At 45.5% G+C, this 27,940-nt stretch overlaps 1 protein-coding gene across 1 annotated transcript in view; it reads right to left on the bottom strand.

Annotated features, from left to right (window-relative positions):
- The window catches only part of PTPN9 (protein tyrosine phosphatase non-receptor type 9), a 56,311-nt gene that overhangs the window by 23,349 nt on the left and 5,022 nt on the right, over positions 1-27,940 (bottom strand). The window contains exons 2-4 of the mRNA XM_035137806.2: positions 19,923-20,066; positions 18,593-18,682; positions 5,377-5,501 (exon numbers count right to left, since the gene is read on the bottom strand). Of these exons, the coding sequence (XP_034993697.1) occupies positions 5,377-5,501; positions 18,593-18,682; positions 19,923-20,066 (359 nt within the window). The remainder of the gene's footprint in view (positions 1-5,376; positions 5,502-18,592; positions 18,683-19,922; positions 20,067-27,940) is intronic.

Here is a 27,940-nt window from a genome sequence, read left to right as displayed (position 1 = left end):
AACAGGTGAGAGCGCTTCAGGAGAAAGAGCAGCAGTTAAGGGCAGTAGCGGTGGACCTCCAAAACAAGTTGGATGCAGAGAAAGCCAAGGGAGGAGGGGGTGCCCAGCTCCAAGTGCTGCCGGGAAGGAGAGCAGGGACCCTAGTAAGCAAATTCAATGGAGACCCGAGGGAATATCATGGCTTTGAGACTGAGATCGTGTATGCTCTTGAGCTGCACAATAATGAGTTCCCTGATGATGCGCACAGAGTAGCGTTTATTGTGGAACACCTTACCGGGGGAGCCAGGGAGTGGCGGAGACCGTTAATCGCGACAAAAAATCCTTGCATGAAGGATGTCAAACTATTTTTGGAGGCTTTAAAAACCATGTATGCGGCTGATAGCCATTTGGACCAGACCAAAGAGGAACTGCATAATTTAAGACAAAGAACAATGACAGTTCGCGAATATTGGTCAAGATTCACCATGCTGGTGCACAGACTGGGGTGGGAACTGCACTCGCCTCCGATGGAAGCGGCATTCTACCTGGGGTTGAATGAGGATGTAAAAGATGAGCTCTCGAGAGGTCCAAAGCCCAGTAATATGGATCAGCTGAGCAAAGCGGCTCTGGCGGTGGGGGTGAGACAGGAATCCCGGTGGAATGACAAGCAAGCAACGCGCGCAAAGCGGGCTTGGTTCCCACGGTCGCAGGAGAAGCCACTCCCCCAACAGCCATCTCACGCCATGCCAGGGGCCAGCCAAGACCAGGAACCCATGCAAATTGATAGCGCGCGCGGGCTTTTCAAACCCCAGCGGCGCCAAGACGCAAGGAGGGAAGAGGCGGGAATTGCTTTCTCTGCAACTCCCCTCAGCATCTCGTCAGAGACTGCCCACATCGCAGGGAGTGGCAAGGAAAGGCGGGAACGGTTGTGCCCTCCCCCACTGACGCAGCACCACAGCAGGGAAACGAGACAGCCTGGCTTCAGGAGACAAGGGGCAGCAGCCAGGCGCAATCGGCAAACAACAGCCCCAGCCCACCCACCCGCACAGCGAGGAGCAGCGCCAGCCCCCCCCCAGAGCAGGGGTGGTTCTAGAAGTGACGCTAACACTCCCTAATGGGTATCCCCTGACGGTCCTCGCGTTAATCGATTCGGGGGCGTCGGCCAACTTCTTTTCGAGAAACTTTGCAGAAGCCCACCAGATCCAACTTCTGCAGCTGGATTTTCCCCTGCACGTCTCCACCATTGATGGCAGGGAGTTGCTGGGAGGAGCCATCACCCACCAGACCCCCCCCCCCATGAGAATGACGGTGGGACGGCACTCTGAGACACTGGCATTCAACGTCACCACCATTTCAGACCCCCCCATCGTCTTGGGCATGAGCTGGCTGGCGCGCCATGACCCCTCCATCAGTTGGCACCAGAGATGCATCACGTTTGGATCAGACTTTTGTCTGGAACATTGCATGCAGCACCAACCAGGGGAGGGGCCTCCAATAGCCACGGTGGCCACCATGCACGTCAAGGGGGGTGAGGCGATACCCAAGCCGTACTGGGACCTGCAGGAGGTCTTCAGTGAAGCGGAATCCGACCACCTACCCCCGCACAGGTCGTTTGACTGTCAGATCAACCTGGTGCCAGGGGCCGCGCTACCCCCAGCCAAGCTGTACTCCATGTCAGATCAGGAACTGGAGGACCTGCGGGCGTTCATCAACAAGAACCTCAAGCGGGGGTTCATCAGAGAAAGCAAGGCAGCAGGGGGCAGCCCGGTCTTCTGGGTGGACAAGAAAGACACGCAACAGCGCCGCCTGGTGGTGGATTTCAGACGCCTCAACAGCATGACGGAACCGGTGGCTTTCCCTATGCCCAGAGTGGATGATCTGCTGACAGCGGCACGCAGGGGCAAGATCTTCACCAAGCTCGACCTGAGGGGGGCGTACAAATTGATCAGGATCCGGGAAGGCGATGAGTGGAAGACCACGATGGTCACGCCTCTGGGCTCTTTTGAATATCTGGTGATGCCCTTCGGTTTGCAAGGGGGCTCAGCATGCTTCCAGGCCTTCATGCACCACGTCCTGGGGTCCCTCCTCTTCAAGAACTGCTTGGTCTTCCTAGATGACATCCTTATATACTCCAATGACCCCGAGCAGCATGTGAAGGATGTCAGGGAGGTGTTGCAGCGCCTAAAGGAGAACCACCTGTATGTGAAGCTGGAGAAGTGCAAGTTTCACACCAGGGAGGTGGACTTCCTGGGCTACAAGCTGTCAGACAAGGGGCTAGCGATGGACAAGGACAAGGTGCAGGCCATCCTGGACTGGCACAGCCCCAGGACGCGCAAGGATGCCCAACGCCTACTGGGCTTCGCCAACTTCTACAGGAAGTTCATCAAGAACTTCTCTCGCGTTACGGCTCCCATCACGGACTGCCTGAGAGGCAAGCAGAAGTTCAGATGGACACCAGAGGCGCAAGCAGCGTTCGAAAGCCTCAAGAGGGTGTTCGCCTCTGACCAGAACTTGTTCCACGTGGTGCAGGATGCGCCCCTACGCGTGGAGACAGATGCTTCAGACAGGGCTTTGGGCGCCATTTTGCTGCAACTGGATGCCAACAGAGAGTGGAGACCCTGTGCCTTCTTCTCCAGAAAGCTGACACAGCCGGAACGCAACTACACGGTGTTTGATAAGGAACTTCTCGTGATCCACGCTGCGTTCCAGCATTGGAGACACTTCCTAGTGGGCGCCAAGCACCCCATTCAGGTGTGCACGGACCACAAGAACCTGGAGTTCTGGAGAACGGCCAGGGTGCTCAACCAGCGGCAGATACGGTGGGCAGAGTTCTTCTCGCACTTCAACTTCTCCATCCACTACATACCGGGGGAGCAGAACGTCAGGGCGGATGCCCTCTCCCGCAAGCCAGAGTACATGGAGGAGGAGTTGCCACCTGCACCCCGACACATTTTCCCCCCATCAGCATGGTCCTGCGGAGCAGCAGTGGTGAGCGAGGCAGAACTCACAGCACTGACGGCAGCAGATGAGTTTGCCACCCGCATCTTCAGAGAGCTGCGAGGGGGGAGGGAGCAGGCAAAAGACTTTGCGGAAAGGAGGGGGTTGCTTTTTTACAGGGGAGCCCTGTACCTGCCCACCAACCAGCTCAGAGGTAAGGCCCTCAAGCAGATGCACGACAACCCGACGGCGGGTCATTTTGGAAGGGACAAAACCACTCACCCTAGTCATGAGACATTTCTGGTGGCCAGGGGTGCGGGAAGATGTTCGGGACTATGTAAGGGGCTGTGACACCTGCCAGCGCGCAAAGGTAGTCAGAGCAGCACCAGCAGGGTTGCTGGAGCCATTAGCCACCCCGCACAGGCCGTGGGAAGTAGTGTCAATGGACTTCATCACAGACCTGCCGTCGTCCAGGGGCAAGACCGCAGTGTTGGTGGTGGTGGACCTTATGTCCAAAATGTGCCATTTTATACCGTGTGCCAGGGCGGTCTCTGCAGAAGAGACAGCCAAACTGTTTGTTGACCACGTATTCAGACTGCATGGATTACCTTTAAGAGTTATTTCGGATAGAGGCCGCCAATTTGTTTCCAGGTTCTGGAGGCGGCTCATGAACCTCCTGCAGGTGGAGGTCAGCTTGTCGACGACTCGGCACCCGCAGACCAATGGACAGGCGGAGAGGGTCAATGCCATTCTGCAGCAGTACCTGAGATGCTACGTCAGCCAGAGGCAAACGGACTGGGTGGATCGCCTGCCACTGGCAGAATTTGCCTACAACAATGCGGTGCACGTCTCCACAGGGGTGTCGCCCTTTAAGGCCAACTACGGGCGCGACCTCCGATCTTTCCCGGAGAGGGAGGGGGAGGAGGAGGAGGAGGGCCCGCAGGCAGAGGATTGGGCAGAGGAGCTGGAGACGGTGCACCAGCAGCTCAGAGAACACTTGGAGAGGGCCAAGGAAGCATACAAGAAGGGGGCAGATCGCCACAGGCGACCGGGGGAGGTCATCAGGGTGGGGGACAAGGTTTGGTTGTCCTCGGAGGGCCTTCCCACCAGAGGGAGGTGCAAGAAGCTGGCACCCAGAAGGTTGGGCCCCTTCACGGTCACGCAGCAGGTTAACCCGGTGGCATTCAGGCTGGCACTGCCAGAGGACATGAGGGTGCACCCAGTGTTTCATAGATCGCTGCTGTCTCCGTACAGGGAAAGTAGCAGGTTCCGAGGCAGCGCACAGACCCCCGAGGGAGGGGGGGAGAGAGGAGGCAGGGAGCCACTCAATGAAGCAACGGCCATCCTTGATTCACGAAGGGGGGGGGCCTGGAGTACCTCATGGCATGGGAGGACGCCCCGCCATCCCAAAATGAATGGGTCCCAGCCACCCAGATACAGGAGGAATTCTTAGTGGAAGAATTCCACGCCCTCTTCCCACACAGGCCCAAGCCCTGGCACATGGAAAGGGAGGGGGAGGAGGAGGAAGCACAGGAGGGGGAAAGCAGTTCACCATGGAGATGGGAAGCAGAGTTTGAGGACACGGAGGAGGAGATGTGGGTATCTCCGAGGTCCACTCAGTCAGGAGAAGAGGTGGACTGGCAGCAGATTTTCACCCCCACCAGCTCTGAGGCCACGGACTTTTTGGGCTTTCCCTCTTCCCAGGAGGAAGGAGGGGGCCAAGGGAACTGGGGGGAGGTGTTCACACCAACCGGCTCGGACAGCACGGAGTTTTTAGGCTTTCAGTCACCACCGACACCCGTGCAGCCTCTCGGGAGGGAGGAAGGGGGGCCTGGGAGGGGGATGGATGTGAGGGGCAAGGGGTATCGCGAAGCCCCTCCCCTCCTGAGTTCCAGCCCAGCCCAGAGCACGACTGAGAGCAGGGAAAGCTCCAGCTCAAGTGGGGAAACAGGAAGTGGGGTCCAAGGCTCTGGCAGGGTAGAAGAGCCAGCGTCCCAGGTGGGACAGGAAGGAGGAAGAAAGGGGGGCAGACCCATCCCCCCAACTCCGGAACTTCGCAGAAAGCGTCGGGGGAAGAGGATGGGGCTCCCCAAGTTGTTATGCTGGCGCAAGACGCGCCAAACGCCATTCGGAGGTACTGATTCAAGCTGAGAAGATGTGTCTCTGTAAATAGCTCCACCTTTAGCACTGTAAATACGTAACACAAATAAAAAGATAAAATGCAGAGCGGTGCAGAGTCGTTACTCTGAAGTAGCCCTATCCGGTTACTGTGACACTTTGCTTATATTATTATATGTATCTCATTCTGGCTCAGATGTGAAGGCAATGCTGCAAAAAAGCAAGGGTTGTCGACACATATAAAACTGCACAGAGGATGCCAAAGGGGAAAACATACACATTATTGAAGTGCGGTCATCTGAAGGAAGCAAAGCCCCCAGAGATGGAAAGTGTTCTACTCACCTCTCCACAGCTCTGTCCAGCAAGTAGAAGAGGGCTTGGAGGACCACATGCTGGATGCTTTTGTTGGGATGGTGCAACTTGGCAGTGAAGAGGGCAATTGACGCTCCAGTGGGATCTCGTACGCTCTGCAAAAACGCCAGAGAGAAAAGATCAGCAAATGGATGTAAGGTGAATTTTTTTAAAGAAAGTTGAGAAATTGTTAAATGAACATTGTGAAATTATTGTGATGGGGGATTTCAATGGGGTGGTATTTCCAAAACTAGACAGATCTAGACAGATCTAGAAGTGTGCATGCACACGAAAGCTCATACCAAAATAAAAACTTAGTTGGTCATTAAGGTGCTACTGGAAGGAATTTTTTTTATTTTGTTTAGACAGATCAAAAGAGGGAAACTACCGGAGATCTTTTTTCAGGTAATAAAAAATTACGAATTGAAAGCTATCTGGAGAATAAGAAACCCTCTGGAGAGAAAATACTCTCATTATTCAAAATCCGCTGCCAGAATCAATGCGATGTGGCTATCACAGAAGCTGGTGTCATTGACAATAAAGTGTGAAATTATGGCAAACTCATTAACGGATCACAATCTAATTATGGTTAGAATTAGGGAAGGGTTCAGACAAAACAGAAGATGGCGTCTAGATGAGAGAATTTTAAATGATGAGCTATTTATAGCTAAGGTGAAAGAATTACTGAAGGAATTTTCCCGAAATAATATGTCAGAAGAGTTAGACTTAACAACGGTTTGGGATTCAAGTAAAGCCTTTATTAGAGGAATATATATCCAACAAAGAAGCAGAATTAGGAAAGAAAGATAAGGGAAAGTAGAGAAAATTAAAAAAGAAATAGAAGTAAAAGAAATGGAATTAGTGAAAAAGCCAAAAGATGCACGTATAGCAATGCAAATTAAAATTCTACAAAATAATTTGTCGAATTTGATGGGTCAGGAAATTGAGAATAAAATTAAATGGGCTAAACAAAGAACATTTGAATTAGGGAGCAGAGCTGGGAAATTATTGGCGTGGCAATTAAGGAAGAAACAGAGTGAAAGGATAATTACGGTACTACAATTAAAGAAGGAGATAAGAGGTGGACAAATTCGGAAGATATACAAAGGTGTTTAGTTAAATTTTATAAGAAATTGTATAAAGGTAAGGAATTAGATGAAAATAAATTGGAAGATTATTTCAGTAAGCATAAAATAACCCAAATGAATATAGAGGAGAAGGAGTTATTAAATAAATTAGTGTTAAAACAAGAAATTTTTGCAGCCATTGCTAAACTTAAGGTAGGGAAATCACCGGGAATAGATGGCCTGTCCGGACAACATTAGGACCCAGGTGGCGCTGTGGTTAAACCACTGAGCCTAGGGCTTGCTGACCAGAAGGTCGGCGGTTCAAATCCCTGTGACGGGGTGAGCTCCCGTTGCTTGGTCCCAGCTCCTGCCAACCTAGCAGTTCGAAAGCACGTCAAAAATGCAAGTAGATAAATAGGAACCGCTACAGCGGGAAGGTAAACGGCGTTTCCATGTGCTTCTCTGGTTCGCCAGAAGCGGCTTTGTCACGCTGGCCACATGACCTGGAAGCTATACGCTGGCTCCCTCCGCCAATAATGCGAGATGAGCGCACAACCCCAGAGTCGGTCACGACTGGACCTAATGGTCAGGGGTCCCTTTACCTTTACCGGACAACATTATAAATTATTTAAAGAAGAATTGGTGGAAATATATCAAAAATTGGTTAATAAGATCCTGGAAGAAGTGGTAATCCCAAAAACGTGGCAATAAGCTTTTGTGACATTAATACCGAAAGGAGAAGAAAGGAATGAGGAAGTAGGAAATTTTAGACCAATTTCTCTCTTGAACATGGATTATAAGATTTTTTGCAGAAATCTTGGCTAGCAGAATAAAAGGGGTATGAATAGGATTATTGGGCAGGAACAACAAGGGTTTCTACCAAAAAGAAAAATGTTTAAAAATATGAGAACTTTTTTTAATTTGATGGAATACCTAGATTGGAATCTGAGCAAATATTTCTGGAAGGAGTAAAGGCAATATATAATAAACAAGTGGCCAGATTAATTATAAATGGGAGAATCACAGAGGAATTTGAAATATCTCAAGGTACTCGTCAAGGATGCCCATTGTCTCCATTATTATTTATATTATCGCTGGAATTCTTATTACAAGATATGAAGGATGATGGCGATATTAAAGGAATAACAGTGGGGAGGAATAAGTATAAAACAAAGGCCTTTGCCGACAATATTATAATAATGATGGAAGACCCAGTAGAGATAATAAATAATTTGAAAGTAAAATTACAAAGTTATGGAGCGATAGCGGGATTTAAAGTCAATGGGGGGGGGGGAAACTAAAATAATCACTAAGAATATAAGGAAAATGAATTAATTAAATTAAAATCAATAGTAGAATGGGGGATAGTGAATAAGGTGAAATATTTAGGGATAATAGTAACTCCAAATAACGTTAATTTATATGATAATTATTCAAAATTATGGAAGAGTATGTTTAGCCTGGAGAAGAGAAGGTTAAGGGGTTATATGATAGCCATGTTCAAATATGTGAAAGGATGTCATATGGAGGAGGGAGAAAGATTGTTTTCTGCTGCTCCAGAGAAGCGGACACGGAGCAATGGATTCAAACTACAAGAAAGAAGATTCCACCTAAACATTAGGAAGAACTTCCTGACAGTAAGAGCTGTTCGGCAGTGGAATTTGCTACCAAGGAGTGTGGTGGAGTCTCCTTCTTTGGAAGTCTTTAAGCAGAGGCTTGACAGGCATATGTCAAGAATGCTTTGATGGTGTTTCCAGCTTGGCAGGGGGTTGGACTGGATGGCCCTTGTGGTCTCTTCCAACTCTATGATTCTATGATTCTATGAGTATTAAGGGAGATTTAGAGAGATGGAAAGGGCTAAATTTGACGTTTACAGGCAGAATAGTGGCAATAAAGATACTGCCCAAGATCCTGTGTATGTTCCAGATGTTACCAATTGTGGTTAAAAAGGAAACGCTTGAGTCTTGGAGACAGGGCCGGCTCTAAGGCAAGGCTGGGTGGCGCAGGGCCGTCAAGGGGGGGGCACCGCGTGGTTGCGCCCGCTGCAGCGGCGCTGTGCCTGCCAGACAACCGCGGTGGGAAATGGGGCGGGGGGGCGCGCCGGAGCGATCTTCGCACCACGGCGCCCGGGTGCCCAATATGCTTAAGACGGCCCTGCTTGGAGAAGAGATTTAAGCAAATTTATTTGGCTGGGGGAAAAGCCAAGAATACAATACAGATTATTAACGGATATAAAAGAAAGGGGAGGCTGGGGGGGTCCCAAATCTCAAATTATATCATGCTTCGGCATGTATATGTTGGATGAAAGATTGGTTCTTGCTTGAAGACCGGGAATTATTAGATCTGGAAGGTTTTAGGAATATAGGTGGCTGGCATAAGTATTTGTTACAGGAAAAGAAAGGGAATTATAAATGTTTTACCGATCATATAATTTAAAAAAAATCACCATTTAACACCTGGAGGAATATAGGAATTTACTTGAACCCAAAACACCGTGGTGGGCTTCACCTCTGGAGATGACAGCGATGAATGGCGAATCTAAAGGGGGGAAATGGTTAACTTAAAGTGACCTAATAGTGAAAGAGAATGACCAATATATATTAAAATCATATCAGCAGATCAAGCAGTTTTGTGCCAGTTGGCTACATTATTATCAAATACAAAGCTTATTTAAAAAACATAAGGTAGAGGGATTTTTGGGGAAACGATCTAAATTACAAGATAAAAAGAGAGCTGGTGATTGGCCTGGACTAAGATGCACAAGAAGATAGATATGTATAAATATATATGTATAAAGGCAGAGAGAATTTAATAGAAGATAATATTGTTTATTTAAATTTCATTTTTGTGGAAGAGGTATAGTAAGTTAGATGTACTGATAAAGGAAAACGGTATCAAAATGAATGGAAGTTGGTTTTTTATTTTTATTTTCTTTTCTTTTCCCCCATTTTATTCTTTGAAAACCTTTTTTCTTTCTCTTTTCCAATTCTTTTTTGATTGTTTAGGCATGATTGTGTAAAGAAATTCATGATTTTTTTATTTATGATTAATGATTTTGGATTAATGATTTTTTTAATTTGATATGAATTGTGTATGGGCATGGATGGATGGATGTATTTTTTTATTTATGTTGTTCCTTTTTTGAGTGAGATAATAAATTTTATCAGCAATGAAGCAGAAAAGGGGCAGATCAGTCTCTGCAGAGGCATAAGAGGTCAAAATCCGTTCAAAGCCACTTTGGAATTCTGGCTGTTGCATGACTGAATTATAGAACTGTAGAGTGGGAAGGGATCATGAGGGTCATCTAGTCCAACCCCCTGCAATGCCCAACATGGGGCTTGAACCCATGACTGAGATTAAAGAGTCTCATGCTCTACCAACTGAGCTATCCCAGCAGAAGCCCATGGCATCTAGTATTCCCAGGGGGTGTCCCATCCAGGTACTAAACAGGCCTGGCCTTGCTTAGCTTTTGGATCAGATGAGATTGCACGTTTTCTACCTGATGGCATGGAACTTTGAGGCAAAGCAGGTGTTGCCAGCCTACCTCGCAGGGTTGCTGGAAGGATAAAAATGTCGACAGGCAGAAGTGATCTACAAGGCCTAAACCTCCTTGGAGGAAAACAAAGGAGATAGACCTAATAAAACAAACAAGCAGCTCGCAGGGCCAAAGTAATTATGACGCTGTTGATTCATGAATAGGATGTGATGCGGGGAAAGCAGAGTGAAATTCTTCACACAATGCAGAGTTCAAGAATGGAATATTGGTGGATCTTTTGCTGATCCTCCCGCAGCGGACACCCTGCAGCCCAGTGCACTGGTTCAGGAACAGAACTTCAGGAACAGTAACTTGAGTTCCACTTGCTTTTATTATATACAGCAGAGCAAAATCAAAAGCAAAGTTCAAGTTACCATACACAGCTCTCTCATCTAACACACACCAACTATCTCCAGACTCTCTCAAAACGCCCCAACAACCACCTTGCAGTATCATGCTGCTTATCAGGGAACTTTAATCCAATCACAGCCTGTTGCTAGACCTCTAGGTTGCTGGGCAAACTTTAGTCATGTAGTCCAGCCAATTTGGCTGCTTGCCAGCTTTCTAATTGCTTCTCCAAAGCTGCCTTACTTTCTCAGACTTTAACATTAAACTCCCTCCCTCCAGAAGCAGGGATAGCCATCAGCTTGGATGGCTTCAAAAGAAGATTGGACCAATTCATGGAGGAGGAGGAGGAGGAGGAGGAGGAGGAGGAGGAGGAGGAGGAGGAGGAGGAGGGTTTCAAGGGTTACTAGGATGGCTCTGCTCTGCCTCCACAGTTGGAGACAGCAGCACTTCTGGATAGCAGTTGTTGGAAACTACAAGAGGGGAGAGGGCTCCTGTGATTGGATCCTGCTTGTGGGCTTCCCATAACTGGCACCCAGTTGGCCACTGTGGGAACAGGATGCTGGACTAGATGGGCCACTCAGTTCCCAGTGTTTCTCAAACTTGGATCCTCAGCTGTTGTTGGACTACAACTCCCTTCATCCCTGCTAGCTAGGAATGATGGGAGTTGTAGTCCAACAACAGCTAAGGACCCAAGTTTAAGAAGCACTATTATAGACAGTCTGTCCTCCCACATCTGTTGATGCTGTGATTACTAAGACACAACATGGGTTCCTCAGAAGCAAGTCATGCTAAACAAATCTAATTTCTTTTTTTAATGAAGTTACAAGCTTGGTGGATCAGGGGAATTCGGTGGACATAGTGTAACTCAGGCATCCCCAAACTTCGGCCCTCCAGATGTTTTGGACTACAATTCCCTTCATCCCTGACCACTGGTCCTGTTAGCAGGGATCATGGGAGTTGTAGACCAAAACATCTGGAGGGCCACAGTTTGGGGGTGCCTGGTGTAACTTGACTTCAGTAAGGCTTTTGACAAAGTCCCCCATGATATTCTTGCAAGGAAGCTGGTAAAATGTGAGTTGAAGAAGATAACAGTTAGGTAGATTTGTGACTTGCCGACTGACCGAACCCAAAGAGAGTATTAGAGTACTCATTAATGGTTCTTTGTCATCCTGGAAAAAAGTAACAAGTGGGGTACCACAGCGTTCTGTCCAAGGCTCATTGTTGTTCAATGTGTTTATAAAGGACTTGGAAGAAAGAATTGAGAGGATGCTCATCAAATTTGCAGAAGACACCAAACTGGGAAGGGTAGCTCATGCCACAAAAGACAGAATCGGTATCTGGTCATTTCTCAACAGTGCATCATTCATTCACCATCTAAAGGAGCCCTGAGAAAACAATTTTAATTCCAAGAAAACGTTATGATCTGAACAAGTATTTGGACAAATTTCAGATTTATTCATCCTTGGGGCCAAATCTCTTGTAATCCATATGTAATCGAGACGGCTCCACGACTGATTAGCCTTTGAGAAAAAAGTTTTCCATTGGATTTTTCAGCCTCCATGTGTCTATCATGTCAAAATTGTCCATCATTTCAAAGAATGTCTATCATGTCAAAATTGTCCATCATTTCAAAGAATGTCTTTGGTAGTCTCCTGTCATTATAAATTTTTTGTCTTTGTGACCTGTCCATCGGAGTAGAGACTACCCCATTCAAATCACCCATTGTGACTATTTTATAGTCCAAATAGTTCAGCAATAACTCGTGTAGCTTTTTGTAAAATTCAGCTTTTGCTTCATTTGGTGCATAAATTCCAAGCATCAGAAACTTTTTGCCATGGGCTGTTACTTCAACCGCAACATATCTCTCGTCTTCATCCTTAAACAATAATTTTACATCAAATCTTTCTTTTACATAAATTACCACTCCTTGTTTTTTGACTTTATCCACAGATATAAATCCCCCCCCCCAATCTTTTATTTCGTAAAACTTTTCTATGGGTTCTCATCACATGAGTTTCTTGTAAGCATATCACATCCAGATTTTGTTTTAACAGCACGTGATTGATTCGGTTTCTTTTGGGACGTGAGTTCAAACCATTAACGTTCCATGATAATATCCTCAAAGCTCCCTGCCCAGCTGCTGGTCCAGCTCCCAAGTCAAAAAGTGGTGGCATGGTTGTTGGTACACCAGGTCCTGGTCCTAATTCAGATTCAAAATCCTTGGCATTTTTCTGTAAGAATCTCCTTTTTTCTTCCAATGTTCTAATCTGAATTTTCTTTTGTTGGTATTTGAAGATGAGTCCTTCTGGGAATTCCCAGTGAAAGAATATCCCTTTCTTCCTTAAAGTGCTTGCCAAGTCAGCGTAGTTATTTCTTAAATCCAAGAAAAAAATGGGAATATCTTTAAAGACCACCACCTGATGGCCTTGTACTTTCAGGTTTTTCTGGCAGTGTAATCCCAGAATTTTATCTCTGTTCTTTAGTTTGGAAGGTCACCAGGCAATCACTGATAAATTTTGAACCTTTTTTCTTTGGTCTTGCTCCAAACCTGTAGGCGTTCACAATTATTGCTTCCAATTCTTCCTCTGTCAGGTCCCAAACTGCCTTGAATTCCTGGATTAAAATTTCCTTCAGATTACCTTGTTCTATTTCCAGAAACGCTCGTAATCTTAGATTGGTTTCTCTCTCCTTCATCTGCAAGAAAGCGATTGCGACCTGTTTTTGATATTGTTGCCTTTCCAGGTCCTGGATTTGAACTGTTTCAAGCTGCGTAACTCTTGAATCCACATACGAAACTTCAGTCTTCACCTGTTGTATTTCTTTATTCAAAATTCAATTTCATTCTTAATTTCCTTCAGTTCTTGTGAATGTCGGTCCTGCCCTTCTTTTAATCCTGTAAGCAGTCCTGAGACTTGATCTTCAAATGTTGGAGACAGAGATCCTTCCTTCCTTGTTTTGGGAACTGCTCCTGCAGTTCCTTCTCCAGCCATAACAAACTGGTAGCAGCTTCGAATCTCTAGGTCAGATTTACCACAATAGCAACTCTGCAGTAGCTGCAGGCTGAGAGCGACAGTCTCACTTTAATCAGATATTACAGCAGTCTTTTCCACTTATAGAGTGCTTTTTATGTTGCCAAACTAATGAAGAGATTGATATGTTGCAAACTACATATTTAAAGTCCTCTTGTAACCATTCAGACTGCTACAGTAACTTCAAAAGGTCCCAATAAGGAAACGGAGATTGAAAGCATCCAATCCCTTTGTGACGTCACAATGGTGTCTGTTGCTCTGACCTGGTCTCCCCTTCCAGAGGGAAAGCAGCTTTTCCTTTTTCATTTTAAAAGTTTCTACAGGGAATCTAAGTCTTTATAGTCTCTCCCCCCCCCCACCCTGCCTTGGGGCTTGGGGGGGTATTTTATGCCTTGAAACTTGGAAGTTTTACCAGTAAAAATATCTCTCGCAGCTGCAGTTTTGACAGTTACTTTCACTTTTGCCGCAGTGGACAGGGATCGGCCTCCGTTGTTTTTAATCCCTCCCGTGGCCAAATCCAGTGTCCAAATTAGCAATTTAATTATTTCTTTTTACTCACAGTGTCCAATTTATCCAGATTTCTTTCTTTCTGATGAAGAACTTGACAGCTCAAAGGTCGTCGGCTCCAGGAGCTTCGCACACTGAAGGTAGCAGTTAGATTCACAGCACCCACATCTCTCCTCCCCGCTCTCTCTTGAAGGCTCTTATTAGTGAAGAAAGCCCCAAAAACCCTAAAGGATGATTTTGAAATAAACTTGAATACATCCATTGAGAAAAGGGTTATTTGGGACGCAAGTAAGGTGGTAATGAGAGGCTTTATGATTAAACAGAATGCAGTAAGGAAGAAGGCCCAGAATGAGAAAAAAAAGATATTATCCTGAATCAATTAAAAGGGAAGGAGAAAATGTTGAGGAGTAACCCAAAAAATCAGCAGATTCAAAAGGAAATAAAGGCCTTACAAGTACAGTTTTCCCAATTGATAAATCAGGAAATTGAATGGAAAATTAGAATGATGAGACAAAGGACCTTTGAATCGGCAAATAAATGTGGCAAGTTATTAGCCTGGCAATTGAAAAAAAGGCAGAAACAAAACACTATAATCAACATTGTGCACGAGGAAAAGAATATTGAGAACCCTGCTGAAATTAGGAAATGTTTTCAAAAATATTATAAACAGCTTTATAAGAAAGAGAAAGAGGAAATGGGAAAAATAGAACAGTTTTTGGACAAAAATGGACTGCAGAAAATTCCTGAGGGAAAAAAGACCCTACTCAACCACCAGATTTCAAGGCAAGAAGTTGAACTAGTGATTAATCAGATGAAAATTGGCAAGGCACCAGGACCAGATGGACTGACTGCAAAATACTGTAAGACATTTAAAGAGTGGCTGATCCAGCCATTGATGGAGGTCTGCAATAAAATACTAGGGGGGGACAAGGCGCCCAAGACCTGGAATGATGTATTTATTACGCCGATACCGAAACCAAACACGGACAGGGCTCAAGTAAGGAATTATCGTCCATTTTCTTTATTAAATGTGGATGACAAAATATTATTGCAAATATTATGGCCGCAAGATTTTAAAAAGTCCTTAATGATCAGATCCATCATGATCAGAGGCCCCCAGACTATGGCCCGTTTCCCTGCGACTGAGTGTGTTCAGACCCCTCCGGCACTGCTAGCCCCGCCTTCCCTTGCCAGTCTCTGCATAGCGGGCATTGTTTCACGAAATGGTTGGGGTCTTGGCACAGAAAGCAGTTCCCGCCTTTCCCCTCCTTCCTGGGTGGCGCCGCGTTTGAAAGTTCCCATGTGCGTGTCACCCCAAGCTCCGTGGGCTCTGGGGGGGGGAGTCTAGATGGGCTTTTCTTGAGAGCGTGGGAACCAAGGACATGCGTTCTTCCCTCCTGCTCTCTCCTTCCAGCACACTTCCTGTCCCACCCCCACTCCGAGCGCAGCTTTGCTGAGTTCATCCATGCTTTGAGGACGAGTGCTCCCCAAACTTTTTATCGCCGCGGACCAGTCGACGTTTGATAATTTTACCGCGGCCCGCTGAGGGGGGGGGACGTTGATTGTTTATATTTTATTTAGATTGTTTTGATTTAATAATTTTAATTTAATTGTATTTAAATGTTCCTTGGGCGGCCCGGTACTAATTGATCCACGGACCGCGACCGGTCCGTGGCCCGGGGGTTGAAGACCACTGCTCTAGACAATTCGTCCTTCACTTCTGCATTCAACCCCATGTAAAACATGGTCTGGACCGGCTCAGAAGCCAAGTCCCATCCCGGCCTGTGAATCAACACGGCAAACTGCGCCCAGTAGTCTCTGACTGACTGGAACCTTGTTTGAGTGCAAACAGTTCCTCTTTGGTGCAGTCCGCTTGTGCCTCACTGGAAAACATCACATCCATCCCTTGATTGAACAGATCTAGATCTGATAATACTGGATTGTTTCCCGCAATAAGGGGTGGACCCAATCCCTCACGGAGCCCTCCAAATGCTCTATGATGAACGCTACGTGTTGCTAGTCATCCACAAATTCCCCTTTCTGTAACTTGAGGGCATAATTAACCTCTGTTTTGAAACCTAAAAACTGCTGGGGGTCCCCATTGAACTCGCTGACTAGAGCCGGTACCTTTCTGCCAAACGCGCCTTGAGGTCTGTCTCCCAACCTCCGTTCCTCCAGCCTTTCCTGGAGCTTTTCCGCATGCTCCAGAAGATCCCTCTCTCTTCTTGCAGTCCTCGAGTTCATCCTGCAGTTTCTCCGCTGCCCTCCTCGCATCATGAGCCTCTCTCTGTGCGATCTGGGCTGCTGCGTCTGCCGCCTGCAATAACGCTTGTGTCTCTTTATCCATCTCCAAAGTAGCCACAATGATTGCTGGATTGCTTTCAGAGGGCCGTGGTGGCTACTCTAGAGTAACTCCGCTTGAGTCCAGTTTGTCTTTAAAGACGTTTATTGTGCAAGCTATTTACAGTGTAGAGACAGCTTAAAACATGACCTCTCATCCCAAATCAGAATTGGGCAATGGTGTACGTCTGTTCCTACACCAGCAAAGTAGTCTGGGCACCCCAAAACGCCTCCCCCTTGACCTGCGTCACAGCGCTCTCCTTACTTCTTGCGTCGGAAGGAGCAATGCCCTCTCAGTTTCCTCCCTGAGCGGTCGGTGACAGGGCTCTCCAACATCCCTGAGCTGCTGCCTGCATCTCTCCGCCCCCGAGCTTTCCCATTGTTCCTCACTCTGATTTTTCTCTCCCTCAGAGTCTCTCTCCCGCCCCCCCAGCTGCTTCAGACCCACTGTTGCTCTCTCTGCTTGGCGAGATGGACGTCAGGATGATGGGGGCTGGCTCCCTGTAGGGAGTCACCCTTACAAAAATCAACGAATCTTTTTCCAAAATGTATAATTTATTGTTGGAGTGGCATATGAACAAATGAAATTGGTAATGATTGATTGGGCAAAGGATGTGGGGCATAATATTATGATTGAGGCCTGCGAAAAATTGTGGAAAAAGAATATTAAGTTTACAGCATGTAATGTTTTGGAAGAAAATGTTATGAAAATGATGTTTACAGTAGGTGGTATTTAACACCAGAAAAACTTTCAAGAATTTACCATACACATGATAAAAAATGCTGAAAATGTAAAGTCATAGAAGGAACATTTTACCACATGTGATGGACTTGCCCCATAGTAAAAGACTTCTGGGGAAAAATTTATAATGAATTAAAGAAGGTGTTGAAAAACACATTTATTAAGAAACCAGAAGCCTTCTTATTGGGCATAGTCTGAAAAGAAATTCCCAAAGAAGTTGTTACTTTCTTTTTGTATGCCACAACAGCAGCGAGAATTTTTATAGCCATGAATTGGAAGACACAAGAGATACCAACTGTTGGAGAATGGTATCTGGCTGAACTGACTGGGAAACTCCGCGACCAGGGAGAAGAGACGGTGGGAAAAGACTGGAAGAAATTTAAAGAATATTTAAAGAAACATTGTAACATTAGAGGTCTATATTACAGATTTTGAAGTTATAATATAGGCTGTAATGTAAGGTATGTTAAGAGTTTAGACAATATGAAGATAAGATTCTAAAGGGTGAATTAGTAGAAAATGTGATAAGGAGATTTTTAAAATGATTCATAATGAGGAGTTAGAAGTTACTAAAGATGAATTACAATGAACCGCAGACAGGGGAGATTCGAGTAAGTCACCCTAAAATGGTAAAGAAAAAATAAGAATTTGTAAAGATAGATTTTTGTTTTATGTGTATTTTTCTGTTGTGATGGCATCATTTTGTGTGTGGATGTGGTTTTTTTATATTATATGTGTTTGGAAAATCAATTTATTTATTTTTTTCAAAAGACAGAATCAGGATTCAAAATGACCTTAACAGATTGGAGAACTGGGCGCAAGCTAACAAAATGAATTTCAACAGGGACAAATGTAATGTTCTGCACTTAGGCAGGAAGATGAGGGACATCTGGTTTACTAGACATACATGTGAAAAGGATAAGAGTCAACAGTGTGAAGCAGCAGCAAACAAGCTACCGGTAATGCTACTCTAGGCTGAATCAACAGAAGGAAGTCTAGTGTTCAGATCAAGGGAAGTCATAGTCTTGCTCTATTCTGCCTTACTCAGACCACACTTGGAATACCGTGTCCAGTTCTGGGCACCACAATTTAAGAAGGGTGTTGACAAGCTGGAAGGTGTGCAAAGGAGGGCAACCAAGATGAAGAAGGGTCTGGAGACGAAGCCTTATGAGGAACAGTTGAAGGAGCTGGGTATGTTTAGCCTGGAAAAGAGGAGATATGATGGCCATCTTCAAATATCTTAAGGGCTGTCCTGTGGAAGATGGAGCAAGGCTGTTTTCTCCTGCTCTGGAGGGTAGGACTCAAACCCATGGTTTCATGTTACAAGAAAGGAGATTCTGACTCAACATCAGGAAGAACTTTCTGATGATAAGAGCTGTTCAACAGTAGGATGGACTCCCTTGGGAGGTTGTGGACTCTCCTTCCTTGGAGTTTTTCAAGCAGAGGTTGGATCTGGTCATGGATGCTTCAGCTGATATTCCTGCACTGCAGAGGGTTGGACTAGATGACCCTAGGGTCCCTCCCAACTCTAAAATTTCCTGGTTCTATGATCTAAAACCACACTATGGAGACATGTGCCCCATGCCTCCGCAAACAGGAAACCACAGCTCTGTCTGCCCAAGCAAAGCACCTTACTCACCAGGATGGTGAACTTTCCACTAAGCAGCTCTGAGCGGAGAGGTTCCTCATGAGGCTTCAGCTTCACGATCCCTTCCTTCAACCTGGTTTCCTAGGAGGAAAGAAAACACTCGTTATTGTCTGCAACCGAGGTGGGGATCCTCCATCCGGTCAGACCAGGAGTCCTCTGGGTGGGGCTGAGTGGAGCTGGAGTCCAGCAGCACCTGGAGAGCCACACAGACCCTGACTGACAGCAGCTCCCTGTACAAGCTGTGGGGCAGCCCACCCCTCAGGTTCTTTGCCATTAAGCTTTCCACCGAGGCAGCTTCTGGGGCCAAAATACCTCCAGGGGTTCACTGGCCAGGGGCCATTGCAGTCCACCTTGGTTGCAGCCAGCGGATCCTTCTCACCCAAGAACAGAATAATCTCCCTCGGCAAATTGCCTGAGTTGATTTATTCCAAGACAGACCAGGGGATAAGCTCACTTCCCAGGTAGGGAACCTCATGTGGCCCCCGACCTCTCTGTCTGGCCCGCAGGACTCTTGCTTAGTCAGATCTCGGGCCACAGCCCTCACCCCCTCGAGTGTGTCACTGCCTGGAATAAGTCCATGAAAGGGCACAATGTTCTCTGCTTGTCTGGATGGAGGGGTAGGTGCACAAGGAAGTAGAAGCACCAGACTTTTACTATGCAAGAGGAAGAGTATCACCCTTTGCCCCTCCCCCAAGGGCACATGCCCCCCCCCACGCTGCCCAAGGCAGATCGCAGCCTTTGGGGCTGAAAAAGGTTCTGTGTCAGTTATCAGAGGCTCTCCAGAGTTTTAAACAGGAGGGCTTTTTAAACTCTGCCAGGTGTTCCTAAGATGCTGGGAATGGGACAGCATCTACACTTTGGAACTCCTTGCCTATTGATGCCAAGCAGGAGCTTTCACTGCACTCTTTTCAGCACCTGCTGAAAACACTTTTGTTTAGACAGGCCTCCCCAGATGCTTTGAAATGCTGATAGAAATTTTTTAGTATAGGCAATTCCCCACATGTTCTGGCACATAAGTGAAAATCCCATAAGTGGAAGCACCCTCTAGATACTCTTTAAATGCACTCTTTCTACAAGCCAGATCAAAAATATTGCACCCAAAATAACCACAACTGGAATTGAAGCTCTGGGATGTGAAAAGTGGCGTCTGCCAGGCAACCCTTCACATCAGTTGTTAGGCAGGGAGGTTGAGCAGCCTCCACAAAGCCCTCTCCTCCGCCCTCCCTGAAGTCCCTTTGGGCTCCAGGAAGGGTCTCCTCGTGAGCCAGGAGGGCTCTCCAGCTCTCTCCCTCCATTTCTGGGGAGGAATTGATCCCCTTACCCTGTAGGAATGGAAGAGCTCAATCGCTCGGAGGACATCGAATTTCCTGGCCATAAGGAATTTGACGGCCACATTCCAAGAGAGAGGAGACACATTGTACTGGACTGTCCACTTATTAATCTCTTCAAGGAATTGCTTGGTTGCCTGTTCCAGAGAGAAGAGAAGAGAAAAAGACACCGTTAATTAAAATAATCACCACAGCCCCTCACGCTGAGGTCCCAGGGCAAGCTACAACATTTTTTAAAAATGCTATATTGGTTTTAAAAACAAAACCAAACAGTTACAAAACCAAACAATACGCAATGATCAACAAAAGGCAATCCGAAATCAACAATCATTACAAAAAAAGAATTCATGACATGACTTTCAGTCCCATTGTGGTTCCTAAATTACATTACAACTGCACACTTAACTTCATCTCTCATAGGTTGTTCAGTTGTGTTAATTTTGTAAAATTTTCTTATTTCATGCAGTCAATCCAGACCTGCCAAAGAATTTAGATTATTACACTCATTATTACAGATTTCTTTTAGATATTCTCTGTAAATATTCCACTCTTTATTAAATATTTGATCTGTATGGTCTCGGAATCTTGCTGTCAATCTTGCTAGCTCTGCATATTATAACACTTTACTCTGCCAGTCTAATTTTGAGGGAGTAGAATCTCCTTTCCATACCTTAGCAACCAGAATTCTTGCTGCTGCTACTGCATACATAATTTTTTTCCTCACCCTTTTTGGAATTTCATTGCTCATTATACCTAACAGGAAGGCTTCAGGCTTCTTAGGAAAGGAACATTTAAACATTTTTTGAAGTTCGTTATATATAGTTTCCCAAAATTCCCCTTTTTTGCAGTTCCACCACATGTGGAGCATAGTGCCTCCAGCAGATGTTTGGCCTAGATTTATACATTTTGGCCAGTTTTACAGGTGTTAATTACCATCTGTAGAGCATTTTCATGAAATTCTCTTTCAAACTGTAGCACACAGTGAATTTCAGGTCCTCCCTCCACAACCTTTCCCATGATTCCATTTGGATGTTGTAGCCAAAATCTCTGGCCCATTGTACCATATCAGATTTTACTTCTTCCTCCTTGACCTCCCAGTCAAGGAGAAGTCTGTACATTTTAGAGAGCAGATTTTTGTGTTTGTATTAGGTCTTTCTCAAGTCTTGAAATTTCTGTGGAGAAGCCTTTCACAAAATATAAAGCAAAGGAAAGCATGGAATATATGCTGTTAGACCTTTTAAAATATGCCCTTGTGAGTTCCTTCCAAAGTTTCCCTCTTCCCCCAGCACATAAAAAGACCACACATATAGCAAGTTATGTGTGGGAAAAGTTGCACAGGCACTAAAACTTAGCTTAGTTACAGAGCAGTGAAAGTTCCTAAAGTACTGGTATAGGAACTCAAGAGTGGCTTGTGAGAGCCATGTGGTCTGAGCTGAAGCAAGCAGCCGAGCCTCTTCACACAATGAGCTTCTCAGGTAGATTGAAAGGGGAACAAAGGTTTAATTATCTAGTTCCTCCCAAGGCAAGCTCACTGCCTTTGCCCCCACAATTGAGGAGGCCAGGGCCACGCAATGTTAGTATGCTGTGTTGACGTGTTGTGTGAATGCCTTGTGGCTAGCGCACATGAACACACCTTGTGGCATGTGCACATGGCCACTGGGAAATTTTGAGGAGCCCCAGCTCCCTCCTTGAAAATTTAGGGGGCCCTCAATCCCCCCAGATGGTGCACCTGTCCCAAGGTGAGGGAAAGTGGACTTAGCTGAGCTTGGCAGGACAGCTTACTCCAGTGTTTCTCAACCAGTGTGCCTCCAGATGTTTTGGGACTACAACTCCCATCATTCCTGACCACTGGTCTTGCTAGCTAGGGATGATGGGAGTTGTAGTCCCAAAACATCTGGAGGCACACTGGTTGAGAAACACTGGCTTACTCTATGGTATTAACCCCTTCATGCACTAATTAGATTCCTCCTAAACATTAGGAAGAACTTCCTGACAGTAAGAGCTGTTCGGCAGTGGAATTTGCTACCAAGGAGTGTGGTGGAGTCTCCTCCTTTGGAGGTCTTTAAGCAGAGGCTTGACAGGCATATGTCAAGAATGCTTTGATGGTGTTTCCTGCTTGGCACGGGGTTGGACTGGATGGCCCTTGTGGTCTCTTCTAACGCTATGATTCTATGATTCTAATTAGACTTAAGCATGTTGGTTATATGCGGCTGATTATCCCACCCAATTTGCACCAGGCATTCCTTGAAAATACTTTGTTTAAAAGCAGCCAGCAGCTGAAAAGGCTTAAGGCTTAAAGAAGAAAACCCACAGCTCCCAGAGCATTTCTCTTATCTGTGCACAGAAACTTTTCTTTAAGGTCTTGGCAGGTGAACATGAATGCTAAATAGAACCTTTCCATTCCAGCTGGTCATTCAAATGCTCTCTCTGTAGCCAGCGCTCTAGTTTTCTTTTCTCCCCCTGCCCTCCTCCCTCCCCAACCCCATTTCCTTTTGTGTTCTGTCTTGTATACTTTAAGCCTCAAGGCAGTAGCCACCTTACCAACACCTATATGCACTGGGGGCCCTTTTTATGGGGGTTGCTGAGAAGAGGGCTAGACTTGTGTGCAAATTGATTTCTTTCATTCATTCCTGCCTTTCCTCTAATGAACTTGACAATATACATGGTCCTTCTTTCACAACAACCCTGCAAAGCAGCTTAGAGTGAGAGATGGTGAGCAGCCCAAGGTCACCCCTGTAAACTTCAGGGCTGAGCATGTATCTGAATCTGGATCCTCTCCCAGTCCCACAGAACCACTATTGGGAGTGCCAGCACCAAAAACCATAAAAAAATATGAGTTTCCTGAAGGCAATTGACTGGCCACTGTGGAAAGCAGGAAGGTGGTTAAAGTCTGGTCTGATTCAGCATGACTCTTGTTATGTGATGGCATGAAAACACAGGGAACTTCCAACAAAATATCTTCAGCCAGGCAAAACAGAAGTCTAATGTCTGGGTCAAGGGAAATAACAGCACTGCTCTATTCTGTATTGGTCTGACAATACTGGGAGTCCTGTGACCAATTCTGGGCACCACAATTTAAGAAGGATGTTGACAAGCGGGGACATGTGCAGAGGAGGACAACCAAGATGATCAGGGGTCTAGAAATCAAGCCTTATGAAGAATGTTTGAGAGAGTTGGAGATGTTTAGTCTGGAAAAGAGGAGACTGAGAGGAGATAGGATAGCCATCTTCTAATATCTGAAGGGCTGTCACATGGAAGAGAGAGGAAGCTTATTTTCTCCTGCTCTGGAGGGTAAGACTCAAACCAATGCCTTCAAGTTACAAGAAAAGAGATTCTGACTAAACATCAGGAAGAACTTTCTGACAGTAAGAGCTGTTAGACAGTAGAACACTCTCCCTTGGGAGGTGGTGGACTCTCCCTCCTTTCTAAATCAAGGTTGGATGGCCATCTGTCATGTAAGTGTTAGCTGAGTTTCCTGCATTGCAGGGGGTTGGACTAGAGGACCCTTGGCTGGGTGGATAAAAACCAATGAATATATATATGATTTTTAAATTTTTAATTGGATTTTTAAAATAAAATGCTTTTGGAGGGAAAATCTTTCTAAAGATAGTTTTCTATTTAAGTTACATTATAGTCTAAAGGCTATTCATCAGGAAATAAGGATTTATTTTAAGTTTTTCATGTGTGCTAAAACTCAGACTGTTTTTTTAATCATTTAACCACATCAGTTAACAAACATGGATAGATATGCTATAATGTTATTGTTTTATTTAAATAAATTGTTTAAATTGTTATTAAGGAAATGATCATTTCTCTCCTTCCAATAAAGTACAGCAGAAAAGTTGTCCAAATATAAACAGTTAACTTATTAAACCTCACAATAATTTCATAATTATCTTTCAATGTATTTCTAATAGTATAACCAAATCAGTATGGTAATTTTTGATATAACTGTAAAAACTACTCTGAAAATTTATTATTCCAAAAATTAAACCTTCATCTGTTTGTAAATATTAAGATGATAAAAGCAAGTATGAGTCTTTTTGTGAAAAGAAGATATAAATCAAGTCTTACTGACTAGTGATTTAAATTGTTATTTAATAATTATTTAAATCAATTTGATTTAAATCAAATCCACCCTGACCCTTGGGGTCCCTTCCAACTCCACAATTCTATGTTTCTATGATTCTACTTTGCTGCCTCCATTGCATCATTATGTTGTCCGGCAGAGTTTTTTCGGGTTTTTTACAGGCTGGCCCAAAGGAGGTGATAGAAGCTCGCTGTGACTTGTTTGCAAAGCATTTTGAGGATAAAATCCCTTGCATCCACCAAGACCTTGACTCTGCTGTTATAGCAGATGTATCTCATGGGGTGTCCAGAGCAGAGTCTAGTCCTGTTGTGTTGGATGAATTTCAGTTGGTAAGACTCAAGGATGTGGACAAGGTGCTCAGATTGGTCAGGGCGACCACTTGCACTCTGGATCCTTGCCCCTCTTGGCTGATAAAAACCAGCAGGGAGGGGAGGCTTCCGGTATGGTGCGCTTAGGAGCGGGTCAGGGAAGTGCTCTGCCTCGGTGGAGCACACCCGTTGCAGCAAATGAGAGAGGGGGGCATGAGGACAACGTTAACCCCCCGATAAAAAGTTTAAGAGGAGGTCTTCAACCGAAAGCAGCAAGTGACGCAAAAGGGGTTTCCTGCCACTGTACATTACGGTCAACAGATATAAAAGCAGAAAAGAAGGACGACAGGAGAACCTCAGTGCTAAAGGGCAGCACTCTCAGCCACGAGACGTCTCGAGAGGTGCAAAAGTAAGCACCAGGTTTCTCTTTTCATTTTTCAACTGAAGCCGAGAACAGCTCCCCCCATTTACAATAACTAAACAGCTAATTTAGGAGGGGGGCTGAAGAACCCTTATTTCTAGAAAACAGCAACAATAAAAACATAAAAGTAGAGGCTCACTACGATGGAGACTGCTGATTTCTGAATCCCCTATGTGCTCTTACTTTTTCATTTATCAGGTATGATATCTGATATACCTGACCTTGCTCAACTCTCATTCTACTAAATGATGAAAGACATCTAGAAGGTGCTCCATCAACCAGAAGGTTTCTTCCTAGGAAGTCCTTCAACTCCTCTATGAGAAAAGGCTGCAGTGTGTGACTTTTGAGTGAGAGAAAAGATGAGCAAAAGGAGTCATGATAGAACAGAAACTCAGATATATAAGCGAGGCAGCAACTGACTCCTTAAACCAGGGTTAGTTGCCAAAATGGAATGTCTAGTTGCCATTTAGAGGCCAGACAGCTCAAAAGCCATATTTTTTCAATACAAACTTTTGGTTCCTGAAATTCATTCAGGTTGTGCAGATAAAATATAACAGATACAATTCTACAGGATGTGCTGCTAGTGTGTGAAAGCAGTCCAGATCCAAGGAGCCCCAGGGATGCACCTCCAGGTGGGGGAGAGGCCAGACAACATCCTAGTGCCCAGACATCTTCACTTGGTTAAAAGTGGCCAACAGCCAGGTCTACGAAAACATTCCAGATTGGTTTCGCGGGAGGGAAATGCAGGAAAGACAAAACAAACATGCAACTAAAACATGGCCTTGATCCTGACTGTGGATTTCACTCCCTATGCTGACCTTGCCACCAAGTAGACGGAGAAGCAAATTGAGAAAACATGCTTTGGGAAAGAGGGAGCCAGGAAGGCCATTTTGCAGCCCCCTTTGAGCTCTCCAGCATGGCTAGTTTCTCTTGTTAGGGTCAAAATAGTCTAAATTCACATTTCCTCCCTCCTAAGCCCCCAAAACACACACTGCAAGAAAAGTGGAAATCAGTGAAAGGAAGAAGGGACTGGTGTCACTGATCCATTACAGATAACAGGAAAAAGCCCCCCCCCCAAAAAACTCAACAACTTTGACCTGCCCCCCCCCCAATGGGTAGATCACTGCCTTTTTTTCCTTGGAGTAGATCGCAGTCTCTTGCGAGTTGGACGTCCCTGGAACCGAACAAGCCATGCTCCTTCCATCTTTACTGGGTGCCTCATTAGTATTAGTAATAATAATAATTATGATTAATAACAATTAATATTAATGATACATGTAACATTATAGCACTTTGATCATTCAATATGTATCACATAATATAAATATGAAATCACTCCACTGAAGACGTTATTTCCTCAGAGCCAAACGCTAGGACTCTCATCTCAACTACCAGGCCTGCCTAGGGTCACTTTCCTCCTGCTTTTTCTAGGAGGAAAAGGCTTGTGTCTTCCATTGTGTCTTCTAAACCCCTCCCCTCTCCCCCAATTATCTCATCTGATCTCTTTGATTAAACTGCGGGGGGGGGAGCACCTCCAAAACAGGTGCCAAGTGTCACAGTCAAATGCTCTAACAATGCAAGCATATCCAGTTCCTTGCAGTTGGTATGTGGTCCGGGGAGTCCAGGACCCCGGCTGTGTTGCAAAGAGAAGGGAGGAAAAGTGGGGGGGCTGCTTTGACACAATTGCACATCATAAAACTTGATTGGAAAAAAAGGCATCACAGCTAAGACCTGTGGAAGTGAGCCCCAGTGCTTCAATGGGAGGGGGGCACTTTCTGAGCGTACAGGCCTCAGTGGGAGTCCTTTCATTCATAAATAAGCCTTTGCAATTCTGTTAAACCAGAGACAGAGCAGTGTTTTGCCTACAGCAGTTTACCTTTGAGGTGAGCTGGCCCACTCATAAGGCAAGGTGAGGTGACCACCTCAGGCAGCAGGATCCACAGGGGCAACAAATCTCCTGGTTTTTCAGCAGGAGAATGAAGGGAACTGTCAGCAGAAGAAGTCTTGCCCTGCATGGCCAGATCACTGGGTTTCTTTTCCATCAATGGGGAAAGGAGACATCTCCACACGGAAACCAATTTGAGAAAGGAGGGAAAGGAGAGAGAGAGAGAGAGAGAGAGAGAACATGTGGGAATCTGCGCATGTGTGAAAGTGTGCAGAGCTGGGTATGTTTAGCCTGGTTAAAGGGTGATATGATAGCCATGTTCAAATATATAAAAGGATGTCATATGGAGGAGGGAGAAAGGTTGTTTCCTGCTGCTCCAGAGAAGCGGACACGGAGCAATGGATTCAAGCTACAAGAAAGAAGATTCCACCTAAACATTAGGAAGAACTTCCCGACAGTAAGAGCTGTTCAGCAGTGGAATTTGATACCAAGGAGTGTGGTGTGTGTAGAGCTGTAGAGCTTCAGTATGCTGATGACAATGGAGTGTGCGCACGCTCAGAGGCTGACCTCCAAACCATCCTAAATATCTTTGCAGAAGATTACAAAAAGCTTGGCCTATCACTCAACATCCAAAAAAACCAAAGTGTGTGTGTGGGGGGAAAACAAGTACAAAACAACCCTTACTATATGCTTGTGAAACATGGACCACTTATAAACGCCATCTCTAACTCCTCGAAAGATTCCATCAACGGTGTCTCCGAAAATTTTTACACATCACTTGGGAAGACAGGCCAACTAATATCAGCGTACTGGAAGAAGCAAAGATCACCAGTGTTGAAGCAATAATTCTTCAACATCAACTTCGTTGGACTGGTCATGTTGTGCGGATGCCTGTTGATCGTCTTCCAAAGCAACTACTCTATTCCGAACTTAAAAATGGAAAGCGTAATGCTGGTGGTCAACAAAAGAGGTTTAAAGACTGTCTCAGGGCAAATCTAAAAAAATGTAGTATAAACACTGACAACTGAGAAACACTAGCCTGCGAGCGCTCCAATTGGAGAACAGCCTTTCCCAAAGGTGTCATGGGTTTTGAAGACACTTGAACTCAGGACGCAAGGGAGAAACGTGCTGAGAGGAAGGAACGCTTGGCAAACCCTCACCATGATCAACCTCCACCCAGAAACCTCTGTCCCCACTGTGAAAGGACGTGTGGATCCAGAATTGGCCTCCACAGTCACTTACGGACCCATTGTTAAAACCGTGTTTATGGAAGGCAATCTTACTCGGCTACGAGTGATCGCCAAAGA

The sequence above is a fragment of the Zootoca vivipara genome, chromosome 14, assembly GCF_963506605.1.
Source record: "Zootoca vivipara chromosome 14, rZooViv1.1, whole genome shotgun sequence".
NCBI classification, from domain to species: domain Eukaryota; kingdom Metazoa; phylum Chordata; class Lepidosauria; order Squamata; family Lacertidae; genus Zootoca; species Zootoca vivipara.
This window is presented reverse-complemented; position numbering and strand designations above follow the sequence as displayed.